This window comes from Littorina saxatilis, linkage group LG10, assembly GCF_037325665.1.
Source record: "Littorina saxatilis isolate snail1 linkage group LG10, US_GU_Lsax_2.0, whole genome shotgun sequence".
In the NCBI taxonomy this organism is placed as follows: Eukaryota; Metazoa; Mollusca; class Gastropoda; order Littorinimorpha; family Littorinidae; genus Littorina; species Littorina saxatilis.
In genome coordinates this window covers 2,810,583-2,834,904 of record NC_090254.1, presented here as the reverse complement: position 1 = coordinate 2,834,904, position 24,322 = coordinate 2,810,583, and the positions used below count along the sequence as shown (strand labels likewise).

At 45.0% G+C, this 24,322-nt stretch overlaps 2 protein-coding genes across 3 annotated transcripts; one reads left to right on the top strand and one right to left on the bottom strand.

Moving 5' to 3' along the window:
- Positions 1-571: 571 nt before the first annotated feature.
- On the bottom strand, positions 572-10,025 carry LOC138977960 (uncharacterized). The gene is made up of 4 exons (XM_070350565.1): positions 9,735-10,025; positions 8,010-8,197; positions 4,433-5,444; positions 572-1,502 (listed from the first exon to the last, which is right to left on the bottom strand). Exons 2-4 carry the CDS (start codon positions 8,185-8,187, stop codon positions 1,202-1,204), a joined length of 1,491 nt encoding a protein of 496 aa, XP_070206666.1. The 5' UTR covers positions 8,188-8,197; positions 9,735-10,025; the 3' UTR covers positions 572-1,201.
- Positions 10,026-10,171: 146 nt separating this feature from the next.
- Positions 10,172-24,005, top strand: LOC138977962 (protein C3orf33 homolog). Of its 2 annotated transcripts, XR_011459538.1 has the most exons (7): positions 10,208-10,353; positions 11,484-11,701; positions 13,188-13,247; positions 14,103-14,283; positions 17,842-17,987; positions 22,676-23,636; positions 23,851-24,005. XR_011459538.1 is itself a non-coding variant. In XM_070350566.1 (6 exons), exons 2-6 carry the CDS (start codon positions 11,645-11,647, stop codon positions 22,940-22,942), a joined length of 711 nt encoding a protein of 236 aa, XP_070206667.1. In that variant the 5' UTR covers positions 10,172-10,283; positions 11,484-11,644; the 3' UTR covers positions 22,943-24,005. The 2 variants fall into 2 exon arrangements, 1 of the variants encoding a protein (XP_070206667.1); XM_070350566.1 differs by having other exon boundaries at positions 10,172-10,283; positions 22,676-24,005.
- The last annotated feature ends 317 nt before the right edge of the window (positions 24,006-24,322 follow it).

Genomic DNA, 24,322 nt, shown 5'->3' with positions numbered 1-24,322 from the left:
AAACACAGTAAACACACACGCTTACGCGTCAACAAAATACTAAAGCTACACTTGCCCAAACAGAAAGAGGGCACGCAGAGCTACTAGCAAAGTCACACGAGTTAGCTAACTAACTCACACAACAAAATGGCGAAACACGCAAGTCACTGACACACAAGTCCGTAAAAAACGGACAACGTACAGTAACGAAACAGCGCAAACAACCAACAACAAACGGGAACGAGCTCACCAAACTGTAGGCAAGGCGAGCAGACAAGCTGGGTAACGTGGCCGGCAGGTGTCACTCAAACACACAAGGTCAGCCACAGAGCGTCAAAAAGTGAACCGTCCTCTCCGAGGTGAAAAAGACGTATGATAATAGGCACGTGTTCCTAGAGGAAGTGACGTGGCATACACCCGTATGGGAGGTAACTCCCGGTGTACTGGCCCATTACCAAAGCTACTTTCACTTTCGTTTTGGTGATGGGGTTGCTTCCCTTTAAATTCTTTAGCCGGGTAAGCGTTTTTCAGTGATAAGCATCTCAGGTGACTCAATGCTAATGTGATTCGGAGTAAGAATATGATATTAAATTGATTGTATAAATGCCAAGCAACATTTTTGCTACACATTCATTTTAACCCTTAGGCTGATTGTCGCGACATATTTCGCGCTACTTTACGTATACTGTCACCTGGTTGTCACGACATATGTCGCGCTCAGTCTGTTTGGTCGGTTCTGATTACCTCTAATGGATGCAAAAACCTATATGACCGTTTTTCTTTATTTTTCCCTCTGTTAATTCACCAGTGGCTATGTAACATGTGTTACAGAATTGCAGTTTGCACCAGTGGCTATGTATCATGTGTTACAGAATTGCACCAGTGGCTATGTAACATGTGTCACAGAATTGCACCAGTGGCTATGTAACATGTGTTACAGAATTGCACCAGTGTAAGGGTTAAGACTCCCTCCTTTTTACATTTAGTCAAGTTTTGATTTAGACTTGATTTTCTCGGACTTTTGAATGTCTTAAAAGGGTTCCACTGTATATATGTTACTTTTGTCAGTTCTGTCGTCTGGATGCTGCTCTCGTCTTGAATGCTCTTGGGAACCTACCCATGGCAGTTTTTACAGGGTTATTAAAATTCTCAGCTCCAAAATCTCAACCATGACTGGTTTTGCCTACAAAGGTGGTTGTCGTGCTTCGTGCACTCGGTAACACTAACAACAACAGCACTTCATGAAGAAGTTGACAATGAGCATAAAGAAAGCCATGATGGCGACACAGGGCGCCATGACGACGGCCAACACAGAGTCCTTGTTGCAGCCCCACGTGCGAGGTCGGCCGTGAATAACCAGCATGTAATGGTCAAACTGCTTGGACGCCAGCTTGTCCTGGGGGAAAGGGTAGTCTGCCCCTAGACGCAGCGCAGCGGCGAAACCGGAGATGATGGCGATCTCGTGGGTGTTGATGAGCGTGTAGGAACCACAGTAGTACGTGTTCTTCGTTCCTTGCAGGTACCTGCAGCAAAGTAAAAGTGTTGGCGTAAGTACAGAGGGGTCTGCAGACTTGAAGGCGGTATCCAGGTCCAACCCCTGTGTCACCACAGTGGCACGTAAAAGACCTCGGTCGATCTGCCATAAGTGTGCAGGTAGCTGATACCTCCACAAAACACATACAACTGGGTATTTTATCTAAAGTCAGGGCCTGACGGTTTTATCATGAGGGCGTAAAACAGCTATATTCTTCACAGAGGGGTGACATCAGTATTATATATATTGCATACTTGAGGGCGACAAACTGCAAAATCAAATTCGGAACGTCGCACACATTTTTGTTTAGTTTTTTTGTGCGCTTCAAAAACAAATAAATATATATATATACAGAAAAACAGAATGGAAGCTACCCTTGACCAACAACTAGGGGACACAACTGGTACAAGTTCCGGCTTATGAAAAGTAAGTGAACTTAACGAAAACCGAAAAATTGAAACTATAAAAAAGTTACCTGTACTCTCTTTTGGGACCTACAGTGGAAGCCACTTGTAAGTCCCCCTCAACTCACCACTCCCTCCCTTTTAGAACACCTCAACTCACCACTCCCTCCCGTTTAGAACCCCTCAATTCACCACTCCCTCCCTTTTAGAACACCTCAATTCACCACTCCCTCCCTTTTAGGTCCCCTCAATTCACCACTCCCTCCCTTTTAGAACACCTCAATTCACCACTCCCTCCCTTTTAGAACACCTCAATTCACCACTCCCTCCCTTTTAGGTCCCCTCAATTCACCACTCCCTCCCTTTTAGAACACCTCAATTCACCACTCCCTCCCTTTTAGAACCCCTTAATTCACCACTCCCTCCCTTTTAGAACCCCTCAACTCACCACTCCCTCCCTTTTAGAACCCCTCAATTCACCACTCCCTCCCTTTTAGGACACCTCCATTCACCACTCCCTCCCTTTTAGGTCCCCTCAACTCACCACTCCCTCCCTTTTAGGTCCCCTCAATTCACCACTCCCTCCCTTTTAGAACCCCTCAATTCACCACTCCCTCCCTTTTAGAACCCCTCAACTCACCACTCCCTCCCTTTTAGAACCCCTCAATTCACCACTCCCTCCCTTTTAGAACCCCTCAACTCACCACTCCCTCCCTTTTAGGTCCCCTCAATTCACCACTCCCTCCCTTTTAGAACCCCTCAGTCCACCACTCCCTCCCTTTTAGGTCCCCTCAACTCACCACTCCCTCCCTTTTAGGACCCCTCAATTCACCACTCCCTCCCTATTAGGTCCCCTCAATTCACCACTCCCTCCCTTTTAGAAACCCTCAACTCACCACTCCCTCCCTTTTACTGTTTTAGAACACCTCAATTCACCACTCCCTCCCTTTTAGGTCCCCTCAATTCACCACTCCCTCCCTTTTAGGATCCCTCAATTCACCACTCCCTCCCTTTTAGGACCCCTCAATTCACCACTCCTTCCCTTTTAGAACCCCTCAACTCACCACTCCCTCCCTTTTAGAACCCCTCAATTCACCACTCCCTCCCTTTTAGGTCCCCTCAATTCACCACTCCCTCCTTTTTAAGTCCCCTCAATTCACCACTCCCTCCCTTTTAGGACCCCTCAACTCACCACTCCCTCCCTTTTAGGACCCCTCAACTCACCACTCCCTCCCTTTTAGGTCCCCTCAATTCACCACTCCCTCCCTTTTAGGACCCCTCAATTCACCACTCCCTCCCTTTTAGAACACCTCAATTCACCACTCCCTCCCTTTTAGGTCCCCTCAATTCACCACTCCCTCCCTTTTAGAACACCTCAATTCACCACTCCCTCCCTTTTAGGTCCCCTCAATTCACCACTCCCTCCCTTTTAGGTCACCTCAATTCACCACTCCCTCCCTTTTAGGTCCCCTCAACTCACCACTCCCTCCCTTTTACTGTTTTAGAACACCTCAATTCACCACTCCCTCCCTTTTAGGTCCCCTCAATTCACCACTCCCTCCCTTTTAGAACACCTCAATTCACCACTCCCTCCCTTTTAGAACACCTCAATTCACCACTCCCTCCCTTTTAGGTCCCCTCAATTCACCACTCCCTCCCTTTTAGAACACCTCAATTCACCACTCCCTCCCTTTTAGGTCCCCTCAATTCACCACTCCCTCCCTTTTAGGACCCCTCAATTCACCACTCCCTCCCTTTTAGGACCCTGCTTTCTCAGACATTCTCTTCATAACCTGTGTAAGTCACTAAGTGGACCCCCCCATTCTTCATTTCCTGTGTAAGTCACTAAGTGGACCCTCCCATACTTCATAACCTGTGTAAGTCACTAAGTGGACCCCCCCATTCTTCATAACCTGTGTAAGTCACTAAGTGGACCCTCCCATACTTCATAACCTGTGTAAGTCACTAAGTGGACCCCCCCATTCTTCATAACCTGTGTAAGTCACTAAGTGGACCCTCCCATACTTCATAACCTGTGTAAGTCACTAAGTGGACCCCCCCATTCTTCATAACCTGTGTAAGTCACTAAGTGGACCCCCCCATTCTTCATAACCTGTGTAAGTCACTAAGTGGACCCTCCCATACTTCATAACCTGTGTAAGTCACTAACTTGTAAGTGGACCCCCCATTTCAAAACTCTCCTTGTCAAGACCTGATTTTCTCAATTATTTGGAGGTCTTAAATGGGGGGTAACAGACACAGCCCAGAAAGTGGCGAGTATTTTACTCCCCATGGTGAGTAGAAACATGTAACTGGCGATTGAAAATGTTCATCCACTCGCCAAATGCGAGTCAAGTTGCTGAAACAAATTGTTGGTTTGGATAGTAAAGTTTGCTCTCCGGCTAGTAAATTTTCAGAATCATTAGCCTTTCGCTAGTGCACAATTGTTTGGACTTTCAGAGCTGATACAGTTCTCAAATTCGTTTGGCGAAATGTAAAAAATCACCAATCTCACCTCATGAAGGGCACGCAGAAGGCGAAGTGGCGCCAGGTGTGTGAGAACTGTCTCCACCACTTGCGCAGCAGTACCTTCTCCTCCTTGATCTCCTTGTCAGTCCAGATCTCACGCATCTTGTCATCCAGGAAGATGGTCTGGAACACGTTCCGCCCCGACTCCTTCAGCTGGGGCTGGTAGTTGGACAGGTTAAAGGACATCTCGATCTTGTCGCGGTGGGTGGGGTCTGTGCGCACGAAGTACTGATCTTTGTCGTAGTGGACCTCGTAGTATTTGTTCATGTAGTCGTCGTCTTCATGGGTGACGGTGATGTCGTTGTAGTAGCGCACATTTCCCAGAGTTCTTCTCTCCATGAAAGACGGGTTCTTCAACACTCGCAGCACGGTCTCGGCATCACAGGCGAAGATGATGTTGTCGAACACTTCTTCATTATCGTTCTCGTCTGTCACATAAACTTTACCGCGAACACGACGGACGACCTTGACAGCTCTGTTGGCGTAGAAGTTGGCCCCGCTTTTGGACATGATTGCCTGGTACATCTTATCCAGCTTGGGAAAGGCAAACATCTCGGGCGTCTGACTCAGCAAGCGCTCAGAGTCGTAGTCAAACAGCCGCAGGTCATCGTCGAGGAAAACTCTCGCCACGATCGCCGCGGAAACATTCGGCGTCTGATTCCCGGTGCCAAAGAACAACGCCGTCAGAGGGAACACCATTTCATTTCGGAACTCGTCAGAAAAGCCGAACCACTTGAGCACCTTGTAGATGGGGATGAAGATGAAGAAGAACTCCAGCTTGTTGATGATGCGCAGACAGCGGCCGAAGCGTTTGATCTCCGGGGCGAGTCGTTCGATGAGTTCTGTCTTGGTGTAGTTGGTCCAGGCGGTGCGGCCCTTGCCGAAGGAGATCATCATGTGGACAGGGGAGGTGGTCAGGCCGTGCTCCTCCATCAGGTTGAGGGTGTTGCGGTACGTAGCACAACCCCCCTGCACCCCGTCGTTGATAAAGTCATCGTCTGCACACAGAGGGAATTTTCATTTCTTTTCTTTAACTTCTTTTACGTACACACATTACATTACAAAAACATCAGACATAATTATATGCTTCAACTTTCATTTCATTTGCTCTATTATCCCAATGCTGGGAAATTTGGGTCACTTTCTCCCAGCGGAAAGCTAGCTGCAACAAGAGTGGCGCTACCCAGGTGTGTGTGTGTTTTGGTGTAATCAGCCACCTGCACTTATGGCAGAATGACAGAGATCTTTTACGTGCCACTGTGGTGACATGGGGTTGGACATGGATACCATCTCTAAGTCTGCACATAAAGTTGCCCCGTGTCCCTCGATCCTTGTCTGGATTCGAACCTGTGACCTTAGATCACAGGTCCAGTGCTCTACCCACTGAGCTACCCAGCTCAGTTAGAAATATAAGTCTTCAGAGTACACTCAGTTCAACCAATTGTGCACAAAGAATTGTGATCATCCCAAACACTGAATAAAAAACATTCACAGCAGACGTCAAGCAATAATTTACAGCAGATAACAATCGATTACATAGTCATATATTTGTGCAAGGAACAAATTTTAAACCTGACTCAATTGTAAAACATTCTTCCCCAAAATAGCATGCAATTACTTGCCTAATGTAATTCATGATTTTGAATAGTCTGAAGTAATAATGTCATCTATTAGTGGCCGTTAAAACACTTTACCGAGTGCTAAAACCACTCATTTCACAAAGCCTTACTCCCCCCCCCCCCCCCCCCCTTCCTTCAACATCAATACTTTCACACCTAATTCCTCAACCATCTCTTGAATAAACTACCTCCAGTGATGGCACTGATATTTTTTTCAAACTGGTACACAAACTTTTATGATGAAAACTATCCAGAAAAAAAAGGTAGGCTGGTCATTGGAACCAGTAAGAGTCCAACTCAGAGTAGTGGTTTTGTTGTTTTACCAGCAAAAAAACCGGTAGTTCTAAAAATCAACCGGCAGCCAATTATATATTGTCCGGTATTATCTCATTTCAACCAGAAAAATACCGGTAATTACCGGTTAACGCCAATGCTGTACCTCTATTCAATATCTATTCAAATATAACTTCTTCTTGCATGAGAAAAATGCAAACTCATTCACCATATATGTGGAACAAGGCTTAGCAGCGTTGAAATATATTCATGACAGTTGTAACCGAGTGCACGAAGCACAACAATCACCTGTGGAGGCAAAGCCAGTCAAACACGGTTGATAATTTTAGAGCTAATTTAATAGCCCTACAAAAAGTGTCATTGGTACACATAGGTTCCCAACGTGACAACAGCAGTCAGACCCCATCACAAAGAGTCACTGCACGTTTCATCAGACGTATCAAAAACGTTGAGATAGTATAAATAGCTAAAGCTTTGGCAGGGAGACACCTCTGTCAATGCAGAGTAACCTAACGTGACAAGGGGGTCTACTGTGTCACCCTGCCACACAATGAACAGGGGTGGCCAAATCGTCCACCCGATCGCCAGGGGCAAGTAAAACATCCGCCGGGCTAGTAGAAACCAGCTGGCACCTCGCCCGGATGGCCAGTGAACATTCTGGTCCAATGCAAAACTTTTGGTTGTAATATCGAGTTTCAAAGCCACGGCAGGTTCCGCAACTGTGGTATGTACCGGTCCAGCAAAATTTCTGGCGAGCTAGTAACTTCCTCGAAGACTTTACTTGCCCGGCTGGTGAGTTAACATGTTGAGATTTGGCCATCCCTGCCTCACAATGCATAGTAACTACCCGTGACGAGGGGAACTACTCATCACCCTGCCACACAATGCATAGTAACTACCCGTGACGAGGGGAACTACTCATCACCCTGCCACACAATGCATAGTAACTACCCGTGACGAGGGGAACTACTCATCACCCTGCCACACAATGCATAGTAACTACCCGTGACGAGGGGAACTACTCATCACCCTGCCACACAATGCATAGTAACTACCCGTGACGAGGGGAACTACTCATCACCCTGCCACGCAATGCATAGTAACTACCCGTGACGAGGGGAACTACTCATCACCCTGCCACACAATGCATAGTAACTACCCGTGACGAGGGGAACTACTCATCACCCTGCCACACAATGCATAGTAACTACCCGTGACGAGGAGAACTACTCATCACCCTGCCACACAATGGCCAATGCATAGTAACTACCCGTGACAAGGGGAACTACTCATCACCCTGCCACACAATGCATAGTAACTACCCGTGACGAGGGGAACTACTCATCACCCTGCCACACAATGCATAGTAACTACCCGTGACGAGGGGAACTACTCATCACCCTGCCACACAATGCATAGTAACTACCCGTGACGAGGGGAACTACTCATCACCCTGCCACACAATGCATAGTAACTACCCGTGACGAGGGGAACTACTCATCACCCTGCCACACAATGCATAGTAACTACCCGTGACGAGGGGAACTACTCATCACCCTGCCACACAATGCATAGTAACTACCCGTGACGAGGGGAACTACTCATCACCCTGCCACACAATGAAGAAATCATGATTCAAGCAGCACTCACGTTTGATGTCAGTGGAGGTGGCCACGCCCCCCGGCAGAGACTCTTTCTCCCACACATCCACAGAGAACTTGTCAGGATGCCGGGTCAGACAGTACGCTGCTGCCGACCCTGCCGCCCCCGAACCCACGATCAGCACACGACGTCGCCCCGCCATGTCCGCCTCGCTCAGGTCCCGCATCTCCACACCACTGGCAACAAGCAACAACCTGTACACAGTGGAACGCTACTCTTCAGGAGAGAAAAAAAATGTTGGTTTAGGGTAACCCGACCAATCCTATTTTTCCCCGCCGACCCTAAAAGGTTTTTTCAGTTTCTCAAAAATAAAAAAAATGAATCACTTTTGGCACATTTTGCAAACCATACTGGGACTAAGGGAAGTAACCTCCTTTGAACTCGACATCTCACGTGACAGTTGCAATGGCGGCTTCAAGTTCAAGAACCTGCTTTGCAATATATACTTTCGCAAATGCGATCATGGGGAAGACATACATATGATCAGCAAGTAACACTATTAAACTTTGTAACATCGTATATAAACGTTCAATACAATTCAAGAGCTTGAGAAAAAATGGTGTTTTTGATGTTTTCATATTATTATGAGGTCAACTAAATAAAAAATAAAAAATAAAAAGCATACCTACCAACCCTATTATTTGTTGGTCACGTTACCCTAAACCAACAATTGTTTGTGTGTGTGTGTGTGTGTGTGTGTGTGTATGTGTGTATGTGTATGTGTGTGTGTATATATAAGATCCCCCAATTTAGTCCCTCCATTAAAGACACTCGCCGCACCGTTTCCTTAGGTTCTCTGTCCTCCATTTTATGCCTCCTTGATTTCTTCAGATTTGTGAAGGTCTCTTCTTCTTCTTCTTCTGCGTTCGTGGGCTGAAACTCCCACGTACACTCGTGTTTTTTGCACGAGTGGAATTTTACGTGTATGACCGTTTTTTACCCCGCCATTTAGGCAGCCATACGCCGTTTTTCGGAGGAAGCATGCTGGGTATTTTCGTGTTTCTATAACCCACCGAACTCTGACATGGATTACAGGATCTTTTTCGTGCGCACTTGGTCTTGTGCTTGCGTGTACACACGGGGGTGTTCGGACACCGAGGAGAGTCTGCACACAAAGTTGACTCTGAGAAATAAATCTCTCGCCGAACGTGGGGACGAACTCACGCTGACAGCGGCCAACTGGATACAAATCCAGCGCGCTACCGACTGAGCTACATCCCCGTCCCTGTGAAGGTCTCAAAAGGGGCATGTACACAGGAACCCCACTTTTAAGCACAATGTGTTTTACATACATACACCTATAACAACACAATCATCACACACAGACACATGTCAAGTGTTGTCAATACATGTTTTTATTTTGTTTGTGTGTAGAAAGTATGTAGTATGCGATAGTCAATTTTTAACTTCAATGTAATTTTCTCTAACTGTAGTTGAAACAAACTGACTGAACAAAGTCAAAGTACTGTGTGAACTAATCAAAACAATACTTTCATTTAGTGACACTGATTTAATTCAGAACATTGCCAACCCCACCTGCAACTTTGAAGAAGACACTTGCTAATAGCGTTTCTGTGTCCTCACTGACCTCAGCCACTGCAACCATGACTATACCTTTGAACAAAAAGATCATAAAATAACAGGAACTTATCGGCAGCAAGTTACTTTAACACATGATATTCAAAATGCATTGAAAGTTGTTTGTTAACAAACCTGTTTTATGTAAAACGTGCACTCCGCACGTACGTGAGTAACCATGCGGTTCTATGTTGTGTAAATTATACTAAATGTTCGGCAACTCTCGGGTCTTTCCGTAAGAAGCCGAACGATTTTCGGATCGCTGATTCCTTTGTCGGCGTCTTTCATAAGTGCCAGAATAAGGTTGCATGGAGGTCGACAACCTGTTCGGCTGTTGAATGAGTTCAGTCAAGCGAGCATTTGCAGAGTTTATGTAAAAAGTACCGACGAAAACACAACACAACACGCACTCGCAGCACTCTTCTGCTTTGACCGTTGTTCCATCTTTCACACACGCGCAGAAAAAAATACTAACGCGGGGGGAGAGAGAGAGAGAGAGAGAGAGAGAGACACACCTTCCCAGCACTGAGAATTCAGTGTGTTCCGACCAGAAAATAATGAGGAACCTGCAGGGGGAATAAGTCAAACACACACGATGAAAGATAACTTGAGCCTTATCTCCCTTGAAGAGACAAGAACAGTGTTGCCATCGTGCGGTCAGCAGACAGGCAGTTGAAGGTCTAGGTCAGTTTGAACGCTTTTCGTCGGCTTCTGGCCTGCCAGCATCATGATTGGAGGCATCTGATAACCTGAAGTACGTGGTGGCTGTCGCGGGAAACAATCCCGATGAAAAGAGATCCTGATAATTGTGATCGGTTATCACTTTTTGTCTCGATATCGCATACATTTGTGTTTCCGATATTTGTTTCTCGAGTAGCAGACGACGCAGTAGATCAGTTAGGTTTCAGAAGTAACCCGAGACGTAAAAAATAACTTATTCGAATGCTTTTCGTACTCAATACCGTTTACCACTGTAGTGTACTGTAGACTCTCTCGTTTCCGTTGCGATGATAACCTAAGATAGTAAGAAGGTTCCTGCAATGTATCGATCCTGATCCTGACTCTAGCAAACATATTACTAGAAGTTGGGAGGAGATACTTTACATAAGGCATGGGGGGAGGGGGGTGTTGGGGGGACGGGGTCCTCCTCTGCCAGAAAGGTCTAAGCATAGTTACTGAGGGAATATGTGTGTATATTTACATCATGTCACAAAACAGCTTGTCATCTAAAGCATAGACCTATATTAGATAAGGTCCCTGTCTAAAGTAAACCTTTTGGCCTGCTGGCCATTCCCTATGTACTAATGTAGGCCTACAAATATCAGTCACAGTGAAAATTGTCTGTATTTTTGTTTATGTATTAAAAGAATATAATTAACTTGTTCCAGTGTTTGTCGGATTTTTTTTCTTTAACATAACATAACATAACATAAGCGGCCTAATAGGCTTTTTAGCTTTTGCCTGCTATGTTTTTCAACTAGTGATTTGAAATATCATTGTTTATATTTGTGCGCTGCGTATCGTCCTAGGACGATCTCAATTGAGTTAAATTTGTAGAGAACATAAATTGTCTCCAGTGCTTGTCAAGTAAGTTTTTGAACATGTTTAGTGTTCCTGCTGACACAATGTTGGGTGGCAAATTGTTCCAGTTATTTACAACACGATTAGTAAAGAAGTTTGCATACAGGTTAGTCTTAAGAGGGTTTTTTGTTAATTTATAATCATGACCTCTTGTGCTCGAACCCTCATGTAACAGGAGAAGTGAATTAGTAGCGCGTATATATCATAACGATTATGTAATACTTTATAGGTCTCGATCATATCGCCTCGCAACCTCCTGTACTCTAGGCTTGGCATATTAAGGAATTTCAATCTTTGTTTCAGATGCAAATGACATGCCTTCAACAGGCTGTCTAGCCTATGATGCATCATGCTGTCCTTGTCATTTCTCAGTCTGCCTTCCATGATGTTTGTAATAAGTGTATAAAAACCAAAGAAACACATATCTACACAAAGAGAACAGCTGGTTTTATGGAGGGCCCAGAATGCCTCTCAATGATGACCTACATAAATTCTGTGACACACATATTCGAGAAATCAAGGTTTGTGATTGCTAAACGATTATAATATATAGATATCCCTCATCGATCTGTGTATAGTGTGTTTATTTGTCCATGGCTGTGCTGTCGGTAAAGGGCTGCAGTCACTTGTTCAGTTGGTCTGCACACATGTGTGTCTGTGTGTGTGGGGGAGAGGGAGGGAAGGGGGGTGGGGGGGCTGTCTTTCGATCTCTGTGCGCAAGTACATATGTTTGTATGCATATGGGTCATTCTCAGAAATGGTGGTACAAAGACTAAAGTGTTACATACAAAGTAAAAAATAAAGTGTCAAGAAATACAAAATAATTGTTTTTACTATGAAGTCTATTGTTTGCTATACATAATAATGCAAAAATTAGACAAAAAGAGTAATTGGTTGCTGAATAAGAGACGTTTTAAATTGTTATTTACGTGATGAATGTTGTAAGGCCAAAAAAAATAATAGGTGTGGTTACGGTAACATAGCCAAAAAAAATAGGGTAGGTAGGTAGGCAATCACTTTTTTTTTTTTTTTAACTTTTTTTTCTAATGTGTACAAATTAAACCTACTTGACAGGGAAATAAGTGTGCGACACGGGCGCTTTCGCTTTCATTGCGTTTTTTGCACTGTTTTTGTTTTTGTTTTTTGACCAATGTAATAAAAAGTTATAGGATCGGCCCCTAAAAATAGGGTAGGTCGGGTTACCGTAACCACACCTATTTTTTTTTTAGGCCTAACATGGAAACCAAATTCCAACTTTAAACCACCTAAGCCTTCAATCCTTTGTGCATTTTTTATCAGTTCTGCAGTATTTTTGTGTTCGAGTCTGGAAACGATTCATTACGACATTCAAAATTTTTTGTTCGAAGCCCCTAACTTCAAATTCAGCGTGAGTTTTTGCAAAGATGTGTTGAACATATTGTTGATCACGAAAGTCGTGTCATATACGCAATATGTGGAAAAGTGAGAGGGTGAGTGCATTGAATAAGGAGATTAACTTGTGTTGAACATGTCTGTGTGTATTTCTGATTTCTTCATCATTGAGAGTTTCAGTACAGTGAAACCCCCCTTTTAAGACCCTGTTTTTGTTTTCAGATTTTAGCCCCATTTTAAGACGCGGTCAGTCAAAAAAATTCAGATTTTTGTAGGTCTTAGAATGGGGTTTTCACTGTAATACCACTAGGCCAACCGTGCCGGTCGGTTTTCACTGTAATACCACTAGGCCAACCGTGCCGGTCGGTTTTCACTGTAATACCACCAGGCCAACCGTGCCGGTCGGTTTTCACTGTAATACCACTAGGCCGACCGTGCCGGTCGGTTTTCACTGTAATACCACTAGGCCGACCGTGCCGGTCGGTTTTCACTGTAATACCACTAGGCCGACCGTGCCGGTCGGTTTTCACTGTAATACCACTAGGCCGACCGTGCCGGTCGGTTTTCACTGTAATACATGGACATGCAGTTTAAAATTCAAAGAACTAAGTGTATTATTTTCTGTTTATGTTCCAGTACTTTATCTATGGCATTGGACTAGCTGGAGCCATCCTGGTGGCAAAAGACCTGCGTCTGGTGAGTATGGTTTGAAAGATATGCCTTCCTTCCTTCCTTCCTGCAGTTATAAATAGCTGTGAACATTGTTACACATCAGTCCAGGCTTTACAGGGACAACCGCCTCGTTCCACTTGGACACACGCTAAACATCAACAGCCTGGCTGGACCGTGTGCATGCAGTGTCAACTAGTGTGATTAATTCAGCGTGATAGGGGATGGTGGGTGGGTGGTGATCGTGTGCATGCAGTATCAACTAGTGTGATTAACTCAGCGTGATAGGGGATGGTGGGTGGGTGGTGATCGTGTGCATGCAGTATCAACTAGTGTCATTAATTCAGCGTGATAGGGGATGGTGGGTGGGTGGTGATCGTGTGCATGCAATATCAACTAGTGTGATTAACTCAGCGTGATAGGGGATGGTGGGTGGGTGGTTCTAGGCTCACTTATTGTTTGATTCATTCAGTATCTTTTCATTCTTTGGTTACTCTTTACGTTCAACATTCTTAATGTGACAGGGTGGCGCAGTAGTTCCCCTTGTCACAGACAGCTGATCGGCAACGACAGAGTTAATTGTCTCCCTGCCAAAGTGTGAGCTACTTATTCGTTTTTGATACTTTGGTATGCCAGCACACCAGTGAAATGTGGAGGAGTAGCTGTTTGTGATGGAGTCTGACTGTTGTTGTCTCCTGGTATGCTCTGGAGAACCTTTGTGCACTCAGAGCAGTCTTTATAGGGCATATCATTCTATATGGTGTATTCATTTGTCCTGACAAACTGTGAAGATTTGCAGTTTATCAAGACTCAAACTGCACTGCACATTATACAGTAAACACTGAGCGTGACTTGCAGTTAGCCTTGCCTGTATTTTGTCAGGCCACCAAGTTCTGCCATGTGTCGGAGATCCCCGTGCGGTTTGTGCAGTCGCACGTGACGCTTCAGGGAACGGTGCGGAGTATCAGCAGCTATGGGGTTTTAGAAGTGGAGCACCAGCCCGTCTTCAATCTGCCCTTCTCTCGCTGGGTCACCTCCCTCCGCCCTAATCTGGAAGAGCCAGGTTGGTTATTGTTTTTTTTAACTCTCTTAAACCAATATAATGCCGTGGAAGAGCTGAATAGGGGTCAGGCATGGGAATTGTTCGCCGAACGGCGGATTTCTGCCGAATTTTTTTTTTGTTCCGCCGAAAAAGCAAAAGTGTCTGCCGAAAAAATAAAGGGGGGAGGCACACAAAAAAAGCACCGGCAGGGTTCGTACAGGTCATGGAAAACCTGGAAAGTCATGGAATTTGATTTTTAATTTTCCAGGCCTGGAAAGTCATGGAATTTCAATTCAAGCCATGGAAAGTCATGGAATTTAACAAAAATAAGAAAGAAAAGAAAATTAACCTTTAGCACGCCGTCGACTTGACGCTTCGCGTCTTTTTAATTCCCATGCCTGAGGGGTAGAGTTAGTTAGAGGTAGGCTGAAGAGCATCAGCAGCTATGGGGTGTTACAAGTAGAACACCAGCCTGTCTTCAATCTCCCTTCTCTCACTGGTTCAGCTCTTTCCACGCTAAACTGGAAGAGCCAGGCTGAGTTTAGTGGCTTCTGCCGTATTCTGAGTCGGTCAAGTGTTCTCTTTCTCTGCTTCTTGCAGAGGGGGAGCTTCTCTTGTTCAGCTTGCGTAATACAGCGGTACGGATGTCTCTCTAGAAACTGACAACAAAGTTCAAGAACTAAATGTTTGTAGGGTGACTTTATCAGATCAGCAGTAGAAAATGACTGGAAAGGATAGGGTCTGCATGTACAGTGGTAAGGATAGGGTCTGCATGTACAGTGGTAAGGATAGGGTCTGCATGTACAGTGGTAAGGATAGGGTCTGCATGTACAGTGGTAAGGATAGGGTCTGCATGTACAGTGGTAAGGATAGGGTCTGCATGTACAGTGGTAAGGATAGGGTCTGCATGTACAGTGGAAAGGATAGGGTCTACATGTACAGTGGTAAGGATAGGGTCGCATGTACAGTGGAAAGGATAGGGTCTGCATGTACAGTGGTAAGGATAGGGTCTGCATGTCCAGTGGAAAGGATAGGGTCTACATGTACAGTGGTAAGGATAGGGTCTGCATGTACAGTGGAAAGGATAGGGTCTGTATGTACAGTGGTAAGGATAGGGTCTACATGTACAGTGGTAAGGATAGGGTCTGCATGTACAGTGGTAAGGATAGGGTCTACATGTACAGTGGTAAGGATAGGGTCTACATGTACAGTGGTAAGGATAGGGTCTGCATGTACAGTGGTAAGGATAGGGTCTACATGTACAGTGGTAAGGATAGGGTCTACATGTACAGTGGAAAGGATAGGGTCTGCATGTCCAGTGGAAAGGATAGGGTCTACATGTACAGTGGTAAGGATAGGGTCTGCATGTACAGTGGAAAGGATAGGGTCTGTATGTACAGTGGTAAGGATAGGGTCTACATGTACAGTGGTACCCCCCGCGGGTTAGGGGGAGTCCCATATTGGTTGGGACTAGAAAAAATTTACCCGATGCTACCCAGCATGTCGTAAGAGGCGACTAACGGTTCTGTTTCTTCTCTTCTTTTGTCTTATTTCTGCCTTACCAGTCCTTTCACCTATATTTCCTTCCAAGAAAACTCTCCCTACTATTCCCTGCAGTTTTCCAATTCTTTTCTTGTCTTATTTCTACCTGACTGGATCCATCACCTTTATTTCACTTACCAAAAGTCTTCTTTTCCACATCCTTATTTCTCTGCACCCCGCATGTCGTATGAGGCGACTAACGGATTCTGTTTCTCCTTTTACCCTTGTTAAGTGGTTCTTGTATAGAATATAGTCAATGTTTGTAAAGATTTTAGTCAAGCAGTATGTAAGAAATGTTTAGTCCTTTGTACTGGAAACTTGCATTCTCCCAGTAAGGTCATATATTGTACTACGTTGCAAGCCCCTGGAGCAATTTTTTTATTAGTGCTTTTGTGAACAAGAAACACTTAACAAGTGGCTCTATCCCATCTTCCCCCCCTTTCCCCTATCCCATCTCCCCCTTTTCCCTCGTCGCGATATAACCTTCGTGGTTGAAAACGACGTTAAACACCAAATAAAGAAAGAAAGAAAGATGTACAGTGGTAAGGATAGGGTCGCATGTACAGTGGTAAGGATAGGATCGCATGTACAGTGGTAAGGATAGGATCGCATGTACAGTGGTAAGGATAGGGTCTGCATGTACAGTGGTAAGGATAGGATCGCATGTACAGTGGTAAGGATAGGATCGCATGTACAGTGGTAAGGATAGGGTCTGCATGTACAGTGGTAAGGATAGGGTCGCATGTACAGTGGTAAGGATAGGGTCTACATGTACAGTGGTAAGGATAGGATCGCATGTACAGTGGTAAGGATAGGATCGCATGTACAGTGGTAAGGATAGGATCGCATGTACAGTGGTAAGGATAGGATCGCATGTACAGTGGTAAGGATAGGGTCGCATGTACAGTGGTAAGGATAGGGTCTGCATGTACAGTGGTAAGGATAGGATCGCATGTACAGTGGTAAGGATAGGGTCGCATGTACAGTGGTAAGGATAGGATCGCATGTACAGTGGTAAGGATAGGGTCTGCATGTACAGTGGTAAGGATAGGATCGCATGTACAGTGGTAAGGATAGGGTCGCATGTACAGTGGTAAGGATAGGGTCTACATGTACAGTGGTAAGGATAGGATCGCATGTACAGTGGTAAGAATAGGGTCTGCATGTACAGTGGTAAGGATAGGGTCGCATGTACAGTGGTAAGGATAGGGTCTGCATGTACAGTGGTAAGGATAGGGTCGCATGTACAGTGGTAAGGATAGGGTCGCATGTACAGTGGTAAGGATAGGGTCTACATGTACAGTGGTAAGGATAGGGTCGCATGTACAGTGGTAAGGATAGAGTCTACATGTACAGTGGTAAGGATAGGGTCGCATGTACAGTGGTAAGGATAGGGTCGCATGTACATTGGTAAGGATAGGGTCTACATGTACAGTGGTAAGGATAGGGTCTACATGTACAGTGGTAAGGATAGGGTCTACATGTACAGTGGTAAGGATAGGGTCGCATGTACAGTGGTAAGGATAGGGTCTGCATGTACAGTGGTAAGGATAGGGTCTGCATGTACAGTGGTAAGGATAGGGTCTGCATGTACAGTGGTAAGGATAGGGTCGCATGTACAGTGGTAAGGATAGGGTCTGCATGTACAGTGGTAAGGATAGGGTCGCATGTACAGTGGTAAGGATAGGGTCTGCATGTACAGTGTTCCATAACCTCTGTAAATGTACATGCACTGTTTAAAACTACATCTTTTTTAAGATCTCATTTTCTCAGATTTGTGTTGGTCTTTAAAACTGGGTTCCACTGTATCAATGTATCTATATTGTGCATCATTGTCCAAAAAAAGAACTGTAGGTAATATTGGAATGTTTTAATTATTGACAAAAAGAAAACGTTACATTTACCAATAATGTTTTGTCAATAAATGAAGCGTTCCAATAACCTACAATTCTTGTTTTTTGATTCTGAATTTTGGAACGTTAGCAGTTATCTGTTTTTGGACATGTGCATCATTAGGTCAAGGTTTTTTGCGGACAGGTTTGCTGTCAGTGGAGCTGGTTGGAGTGGACCTGACACCCAAAGCGGTGGACTGGCTGACCGACAAGGTGCTGGACAAACACATCTGGTTCAAACTCATCCACGCCTCCAAAGATGCCGTCTTCTGCTCCGTCTACAGAAAGAATGTGAGTGTCCACTGTATTTTTGTATTTTTTCACCGGACTGTTTTTGACTCACATGCGAAGCAAAAGTGAGTCTATGTACTCACCCGAGTCGTCCGTCCGTCCGTCCGGAAAACTTTAACGTTGGATATTTCTTGGACACTATTCAGTCTATCAGTACCAAATTTGGCAAGATGGTGTATGATGACAAGGCCCCAAAAATCATACATAGCATCTTGACCTTGCTTCAAGGTCAAGGTCGCAGGGGCCATAAATGTTGTCTAAAAAACAGCTATTTTTCCCATTTTCTCTGAAGTTTTTGAGATTTAATACCTCACCTATATATGATATATAGGGCAAAGTAAGCCCCATCTTTTTATACCAGTTTGGTTTACCTTGCTTCAAGGTCAAGGTCACAGGAGCTCTTCAAAGTTGGATTGTATACATATTTTGAAGTGACCTTGACCCTGAACTATGGAAGATAACTGTTTCAAACTTAAAAATTATGTGGGGCACATGTTATGCTTTCATCATGAGACACATTTGGTCACATATGATCAAGGTCAAGGTCACTTTGACCCTTATGAAATGTGACCAAAATAAGGTAGTGAACCACTAAAAGTGACCATATCTCATGGTAGAAAGAGCCAATAAGCACCATTGTACTTCCTATGTCTTGAATTAACAGCTTTGTGTTGCATGACCTTGGATGACCTTGACCTTGGGTCAAGGTCACATGTATTTTGGTAGGAAAAATGTGTAAAGCAGTTCTTAGTGTATGATGTCATTGCTAGGTTTAGCTGAAGGTCAAGGTCATGTAAAGGTCAAGGTCAAGCATGTGAGTCGTATGGGCTTTGCCCTTCTTGTTTTGTCGATTTGGGAGGGGAGGGGGGGGGGGGGGGGCTGGGTAGCCCAGTTGGTAGAGCACTAGTCTTGTGACCCTAAGGTCAAGGGTTTGAATCCAGGTAGGGATCGGCATGGGTCAACTTTATGTGCAGACTCAGAGACAGGATCCATGTCCCACACCTGTGTCACCACAGTGGGACAAAAAAGACCTCGGCCATTCTGCCATAAGTGCAGGTGGCTGATTACACCTAAAGACGCACACACCTGGGTAGCGCCACTCCTGTTGCTGCTACAGGTTTCCCCTGGGAGGAAGCGACCCGACTTTCCCAGCATGGGGATAATAGAGCAAATGAAATGAAATGAAGTGTCTGCTGGTGGACCTAGCCATGATATCAAATGAAGTGTCTGCTGGTGGACCTAGCCATGATATCAAATGAAGTGTCTGCTGGTGGACCTAGCCATGGTATCAAATGAAGTGTCTGCTGGTGGACCTAGCCATGATATCAAATGAAGTGTCTGCTGGTGGACCTAGCCATGGTATCAAATGAAGTGTCTGCTGGTGGACCTAGCCATGATATCAAATGAAGTGTCTGCTGGTGGACCTAGCCATGATATCAAATGAAGTGTCTGCTGGTGGACCTAGCCATGATATCAAATGAAGTGTCTGCTGGTGGACCTAGCCATGATATCAAATGAAGTGTCTGCTGGTGGACCTAGCCATGATATCAAATGAAGTGTCTGCTGGTGGACCTAGCCATGATATCAAATGAAGTGTCTGCTGGTGGACCTAGCCATGATATCAAATGAAGTGTCTGCTGGTGGACCTAGCCATGATATCAAATGAAGTGTCTGCTGGTGGACCTAGCCATGATATCAAATGAAGTGTCTGCTGGTGGACCTAGCCATGGTATCAAATGAAGTGTCTGCTGGTGGACCTAGCCATGATATCAAATGAAGTGTCTGCTGGTGGACCTAGCCATGGTATCAAATGAAGTGTCTGCTGGTGGACCTAGCCATGATATCAAATGAAGTGTCTGCTGGTGGACCTAGCCATGATATCAAATGAAGTGTCTGCTGGTGGACCTAGCCATGATATCAAATGAAGTGTCTGCTGGTGGACCTAGCCATGATATCAAATGAAGTGTCTGCTGGTGGACCTAGCCATGGTATCAAATGAAGTGTCTGCTGGTGGACCTAGCCATGATATCAAATGAAGTGTCTGCTGGTGGACCTAGCCATGATATCAAATGAAGTGTCTGCTGGTGGACCTAGCCATGATATCAAATGAAGTGTCTGCTGGTGGACCTAGCCATGATATCAAATGAAGTGTCTGCTGGTGGACCTAGCCATGATATCAAATGAAGTGTCTGCTGGTGGACCTAGCCATGATATCAAATGAAGTGTCTGCTGGTGGACCTAGCCATGATATCAAATGAAGTGTCTGCTGGTGGACCTAGCCATGATATCAAATGAAGTGTCTGCTGGTGGACCTAGCCATGATATCAAATGAAGTGTCTGCTGGTGGACCTAGCCATGATATCAAATGAAGGGTCTGCTGGTGGACCTAGCCATGATATCAAATGAAGTGTCTGCTGGTGGACCTAGCCATGATATCAAATGAAGTGTCTGCTGGTGGACCTAGCCATGGTATCATGGTAGTGAATGAAATGAAGTGTCTGCTGGTGGACCTAGCCATGATATCATGGTAGTGAATGAAATGAAGTGTCTGCTGGTGGACCTAGCCATGATATCATGGTAGTGAATGAAATGAAGTGTCTGCTGGTGGACCTAGCCATGATATCATGGTAGTGAATGAAATGAAGTGTCTGCTGGTGGACCTAGCCATGATATCATGGTAGTGAATGAAATGAAGTGTCTGCTGGTGGACCTAGCCATGATATCATGGTAGTGAATGAAATGAAGTGTCTGCTGGTGGACCTAGCCATGATATCATGGTAGTGAATGAAATGAAGTGTCTGCTGGTGGACCTAGCCATGATATCATGGTAGTGAATGAAATGAAGTGTCTGCTGGTGGACCTAGCCATGATATCATGGTAGTGAATGAAATGAAGTGTCTGCTGGTGGACCTAGCCATGATATCATGGTAGTGAATGAAATGAAGTGTCTGCTGGTGGACCTAGCCATGATATCATGGTAGTGAATGAAATGAAGTGTCTGCTGGTGGACCTAGCCATGATATCATGGTAGTGAATGAAATGAAGTGTCTGCTGGTGGACCTAGCCATGATATCATGGTAGTCAATGTTTGGAATAAATGTAAAAGAACACTCGGTTTGATTGGCTGCACTCAGACTTCAGACTTCAGACTTCAGACTTCAGACTCAATCCACAATTGTGTTCAAAAGTGTTCATGTTGATCCTGCAAGAGAATAACCAAGCTAGACTCTCTTAGTTTGCATGCTGGTTATCAATCGTCATCACAAAGCTTGATGTTGATTCCTGGGGGCCCTTCAATGGGAAACGAAAGCTGAGAAATAGCCATTTGAAATTCCTGATTGTGAACAGATTTTTTTTACCTGTGAAAATTCAATATTTTTAGAAAAACCGAACCGACGAAAAACATATTATATATATTTAAATCATGCTTGAAGATGACCTTTCGCTTAAAGATGACCTTTCGCTTGAATCAACACTCGGCCAGCATGTTAAAACATTCTTAATGATCTAATCTTATCTTATCTTATTGTGACAGGGTGGCACAGTAGGCCCCCTTAATGATCTAATCTTATCTTATTGTGACAGGGTGGCACAGTAGGCCCCCTTTCACGCCAGCTGCTCTGCATTGAGTTGTCTCCCTGCCTTGAGTGTGTAGCTCTATATTTCTGGTACGTCGGTACACAGCACATCCGTTGGATGTGGAGAGCAGTTTGTGTTGGGGTGGGGCTGCTGTTGTCATGCACTTGGTGTGGTCTTGCAAACCTTTGCGCTCAAACACCAGTTTTTAAAGGGCTATTTATTCAGCTCAAACACCAGTTGTTAAAGGGCTATTTATTCAGCTCAAACACCAGTTCTTTAAGGGCTATTTATTCAGCTCAAACACCAGTTCTTAAAGGGCTATTTATTCAGCTCAAACACCAGTTCTTAAAGGGCTATTTATTCAGCTCAAACACCAGTTCTTAAAGGGCTATTTATTCAGCTCAAACACCAAACTTAAAGGGCTATTTATTCAGCTCAAACACCAGTTCTTAAAGGGCTATTTATTCAGCTCAAACTCACTGGTTTATCCAACAAAGGTGATTGTTTAGGTTTGTGCTCTCGGTTAAATTAGGTTACCGCCAAGTTGTGCATGTACAGGAGAACACCCCCACCCCCTCCTTTTTAAGACCTGAACAAAATCTGTGAAGATCAGGTCTTAAGAAGGAAGGACACCTACAATGGGGGAAATCTACAGGCGTTGTGAACCAAACAATACCTGAAAAAGCAAGATCTTAAAAATGGGGTACATGTGTTCTGTGGATCTGGTTACATTTTGTGACATGTTCCAGAGCCTATACTGCTGAAGGTGAACATCAACGAGCACCTGGTTACTCTATGTGACAGGGGGGGCCTGCTAGCTCAGTTGGAAGAGCACTGGACTTGTGATCCTAGTGTCGCAGGTTCGGATTTCGGGTCAGGACGGACACGGGTCTCATGTGCAGACTCCGAGACAGTATTCACGTTCCACCCCCGTGGCACGTAAAAGACCTCGGTCATTCTGCCATCAGTGCAGGTGGCTGATTTCACTTTAACACACATACACCTGGTTTGCGCGACTCTGTTGCTGCTAGCTTTCCACTGGGAGGAAGTGACCCGAATTTCCAAGCGATGGGACAATACAATAATGAAAATGAATAACAATGTTTCAGAGCCTGCTGCTGAAGGTGAACATCAACCAGCAGCTGGTGAAGCAAGGCCTAGCCCCTGTCCTGCGCCAAGACTTGAGCCTCCTCTCCCAGGACGTCGTCACGCAGAAACACCTGGTCAAGCTGGTCACCGCCGAGACCAATGCACGACACAGGAGGCTCGGCATGTGGAGAGAACTGGAGGGAAAAGAGGAGACAGTTTCTGTGATGAGGACGGTGTTTAGGTGGCTCAGCGACAAACTTAAAGAAAGGTGGAGAAGGAAGGGCTAAGAGAGAGAGAGAGAGAGAGAGAGAGGGAGCTGTATGTGTGCGTGTATCTGATGTGGATGTGTGCTCACAAGAGCGTGTGAGTGAGAGAGAGAGAGAGGGAGCTGTATGCGTGCGTGTATCTGATGTGGATGTGTGCTCACAAGAGCGTGTGTGTGTGAGTGAGAGAGAGAGAGAGAGAGAAGGTGTGTGTGTCAGACATCACATTCTGTATACATAACTTCGAAGCACGAGATTTGAACTTCATCAAAATGTATCCAGTGTGCGTTTCAGTCACATAGGACCTGTAAGTAAGGGTGTGTGTGCATGGCCTCACGGCATTGGCTGTTATTTTGCATAGATCTAGCAAGCTCTGAAGTAAGGGTGTGTGTGCATGGCCTCACGGCATTGGCTGTTATTTTGTATAGATCTAGCAAGCTCTGAAGTAAGGGTGTGTGTGCATGGCCTCACGGCATTGGCTGTTATTTTGTATAGATCTAGCAAGCTCTGAAGTAAGGGTGTGTGTGCATGGCCTCACGGCATTGGCTGTTATTTTGTATAGATCTAGCAAGCTCTGAAGTAAGGGTGTGTGTGCATGGCCTCACGGCAATGGGTGTTATTTTGTATAGATCTAGCAAGCTCTGTAGTAAGGGTGTGTGTGCATGGCCTCACGGCATTGGCTGTTATTTTGTATAGATCTAGCAAGCTCTGAAGTAAGGTTTGGCCTGGAAACTTGCATTCTCCCAGTAAGGTCATATATTGTACTACGTTGCAAGCCCTTGGAGCAATTTTTTTATTAGTGCTTTTGTGAACAAGAAACAATTAACAAGTGGCTCTATCCCATCCCCCCCCCCCCCCCCCCTTCCCCCGTCGCGATATAACCTTGAACGGTTGGAAACGACGTTAAACACCAAATAAAGAAAGAAAGAAAGGTTTGGTTTTGTGTTAAGCATGCAAATACAGCTCGTGTGTGATTTTGTTTAAATACTTGAGTTTTATTCAAGTCTGTTGGAGTTTTACTCAAGAGCTTCATTATGCCTCCTCCGTTTTGAGTTGAAACATTAAATGATGTTCAGAAATTGTCAAATGTTTCTAGACTATTTTGCGTGAATGCTTTCAGTGTCTGAAATAATCACCTACACACACACATATACACACACACACACACACTCACTCACACACACACACACACATACATACTCACACACACACACTCACACACGCACGCAAGTACTCACACACACACACACACTCACTCACATGCTCGAAGAGTGGAGAACATGAATAGGAGCAAATGCACCCTCGTGGAATGTCAACATGTGCGTGCTCGCGTGTATGTGTGTGCGTGTACATGTACTATAGGGTCAGTGTCTGTCTAACGGTAAACATTCTCTCTCTCTCTCT

Bases quoted from the DNA above. Each gene is read 5' to 3' on its own strand.
- LOC138977962 (XM_070350566.1), top strand. From the start codon at position 11,645: ATGCCTCTCAATGATGACCTACATAAATTCTGTGACACACATATTCGA. The intron at 11,702-13,187 runs GTTTGTGATTGC...TTTATGTTCCAG, and splicing joins CACATATTCGAGAAATCAAG to TACTTTATCTATGGCATTGG. The intron at 14,284-17,841 runs GTTGGTTATTGT...TTTTGCGGACAG, and splicing joins CCCTAATCTGGAAGAGCCAG to GTTTGCTGTCAGTGGAGCTG.
- LOC138977960 (XM_070350565.1), bottom strand. From the start codon at position 8,187: ATGCGGGACCTGAGCGAGGCGGACATGGCGGGGCGACGTCGTGTGCTG. The intron at 5,445-8,009 runs GTGAGTGCTGCT...CTCTGTGTGCAG, and splicing joins CACCTCCACTGACATCAAAC to ACGATGACTTTATCAACGAC. The intron at 1,503-4,432 runs GTGAGATTGGTG...ACTTTGCTGCAG, and splicing joins TTCTGCGTGCCCTTCATGAG to GTACCTGCAAGGAACGAAGA.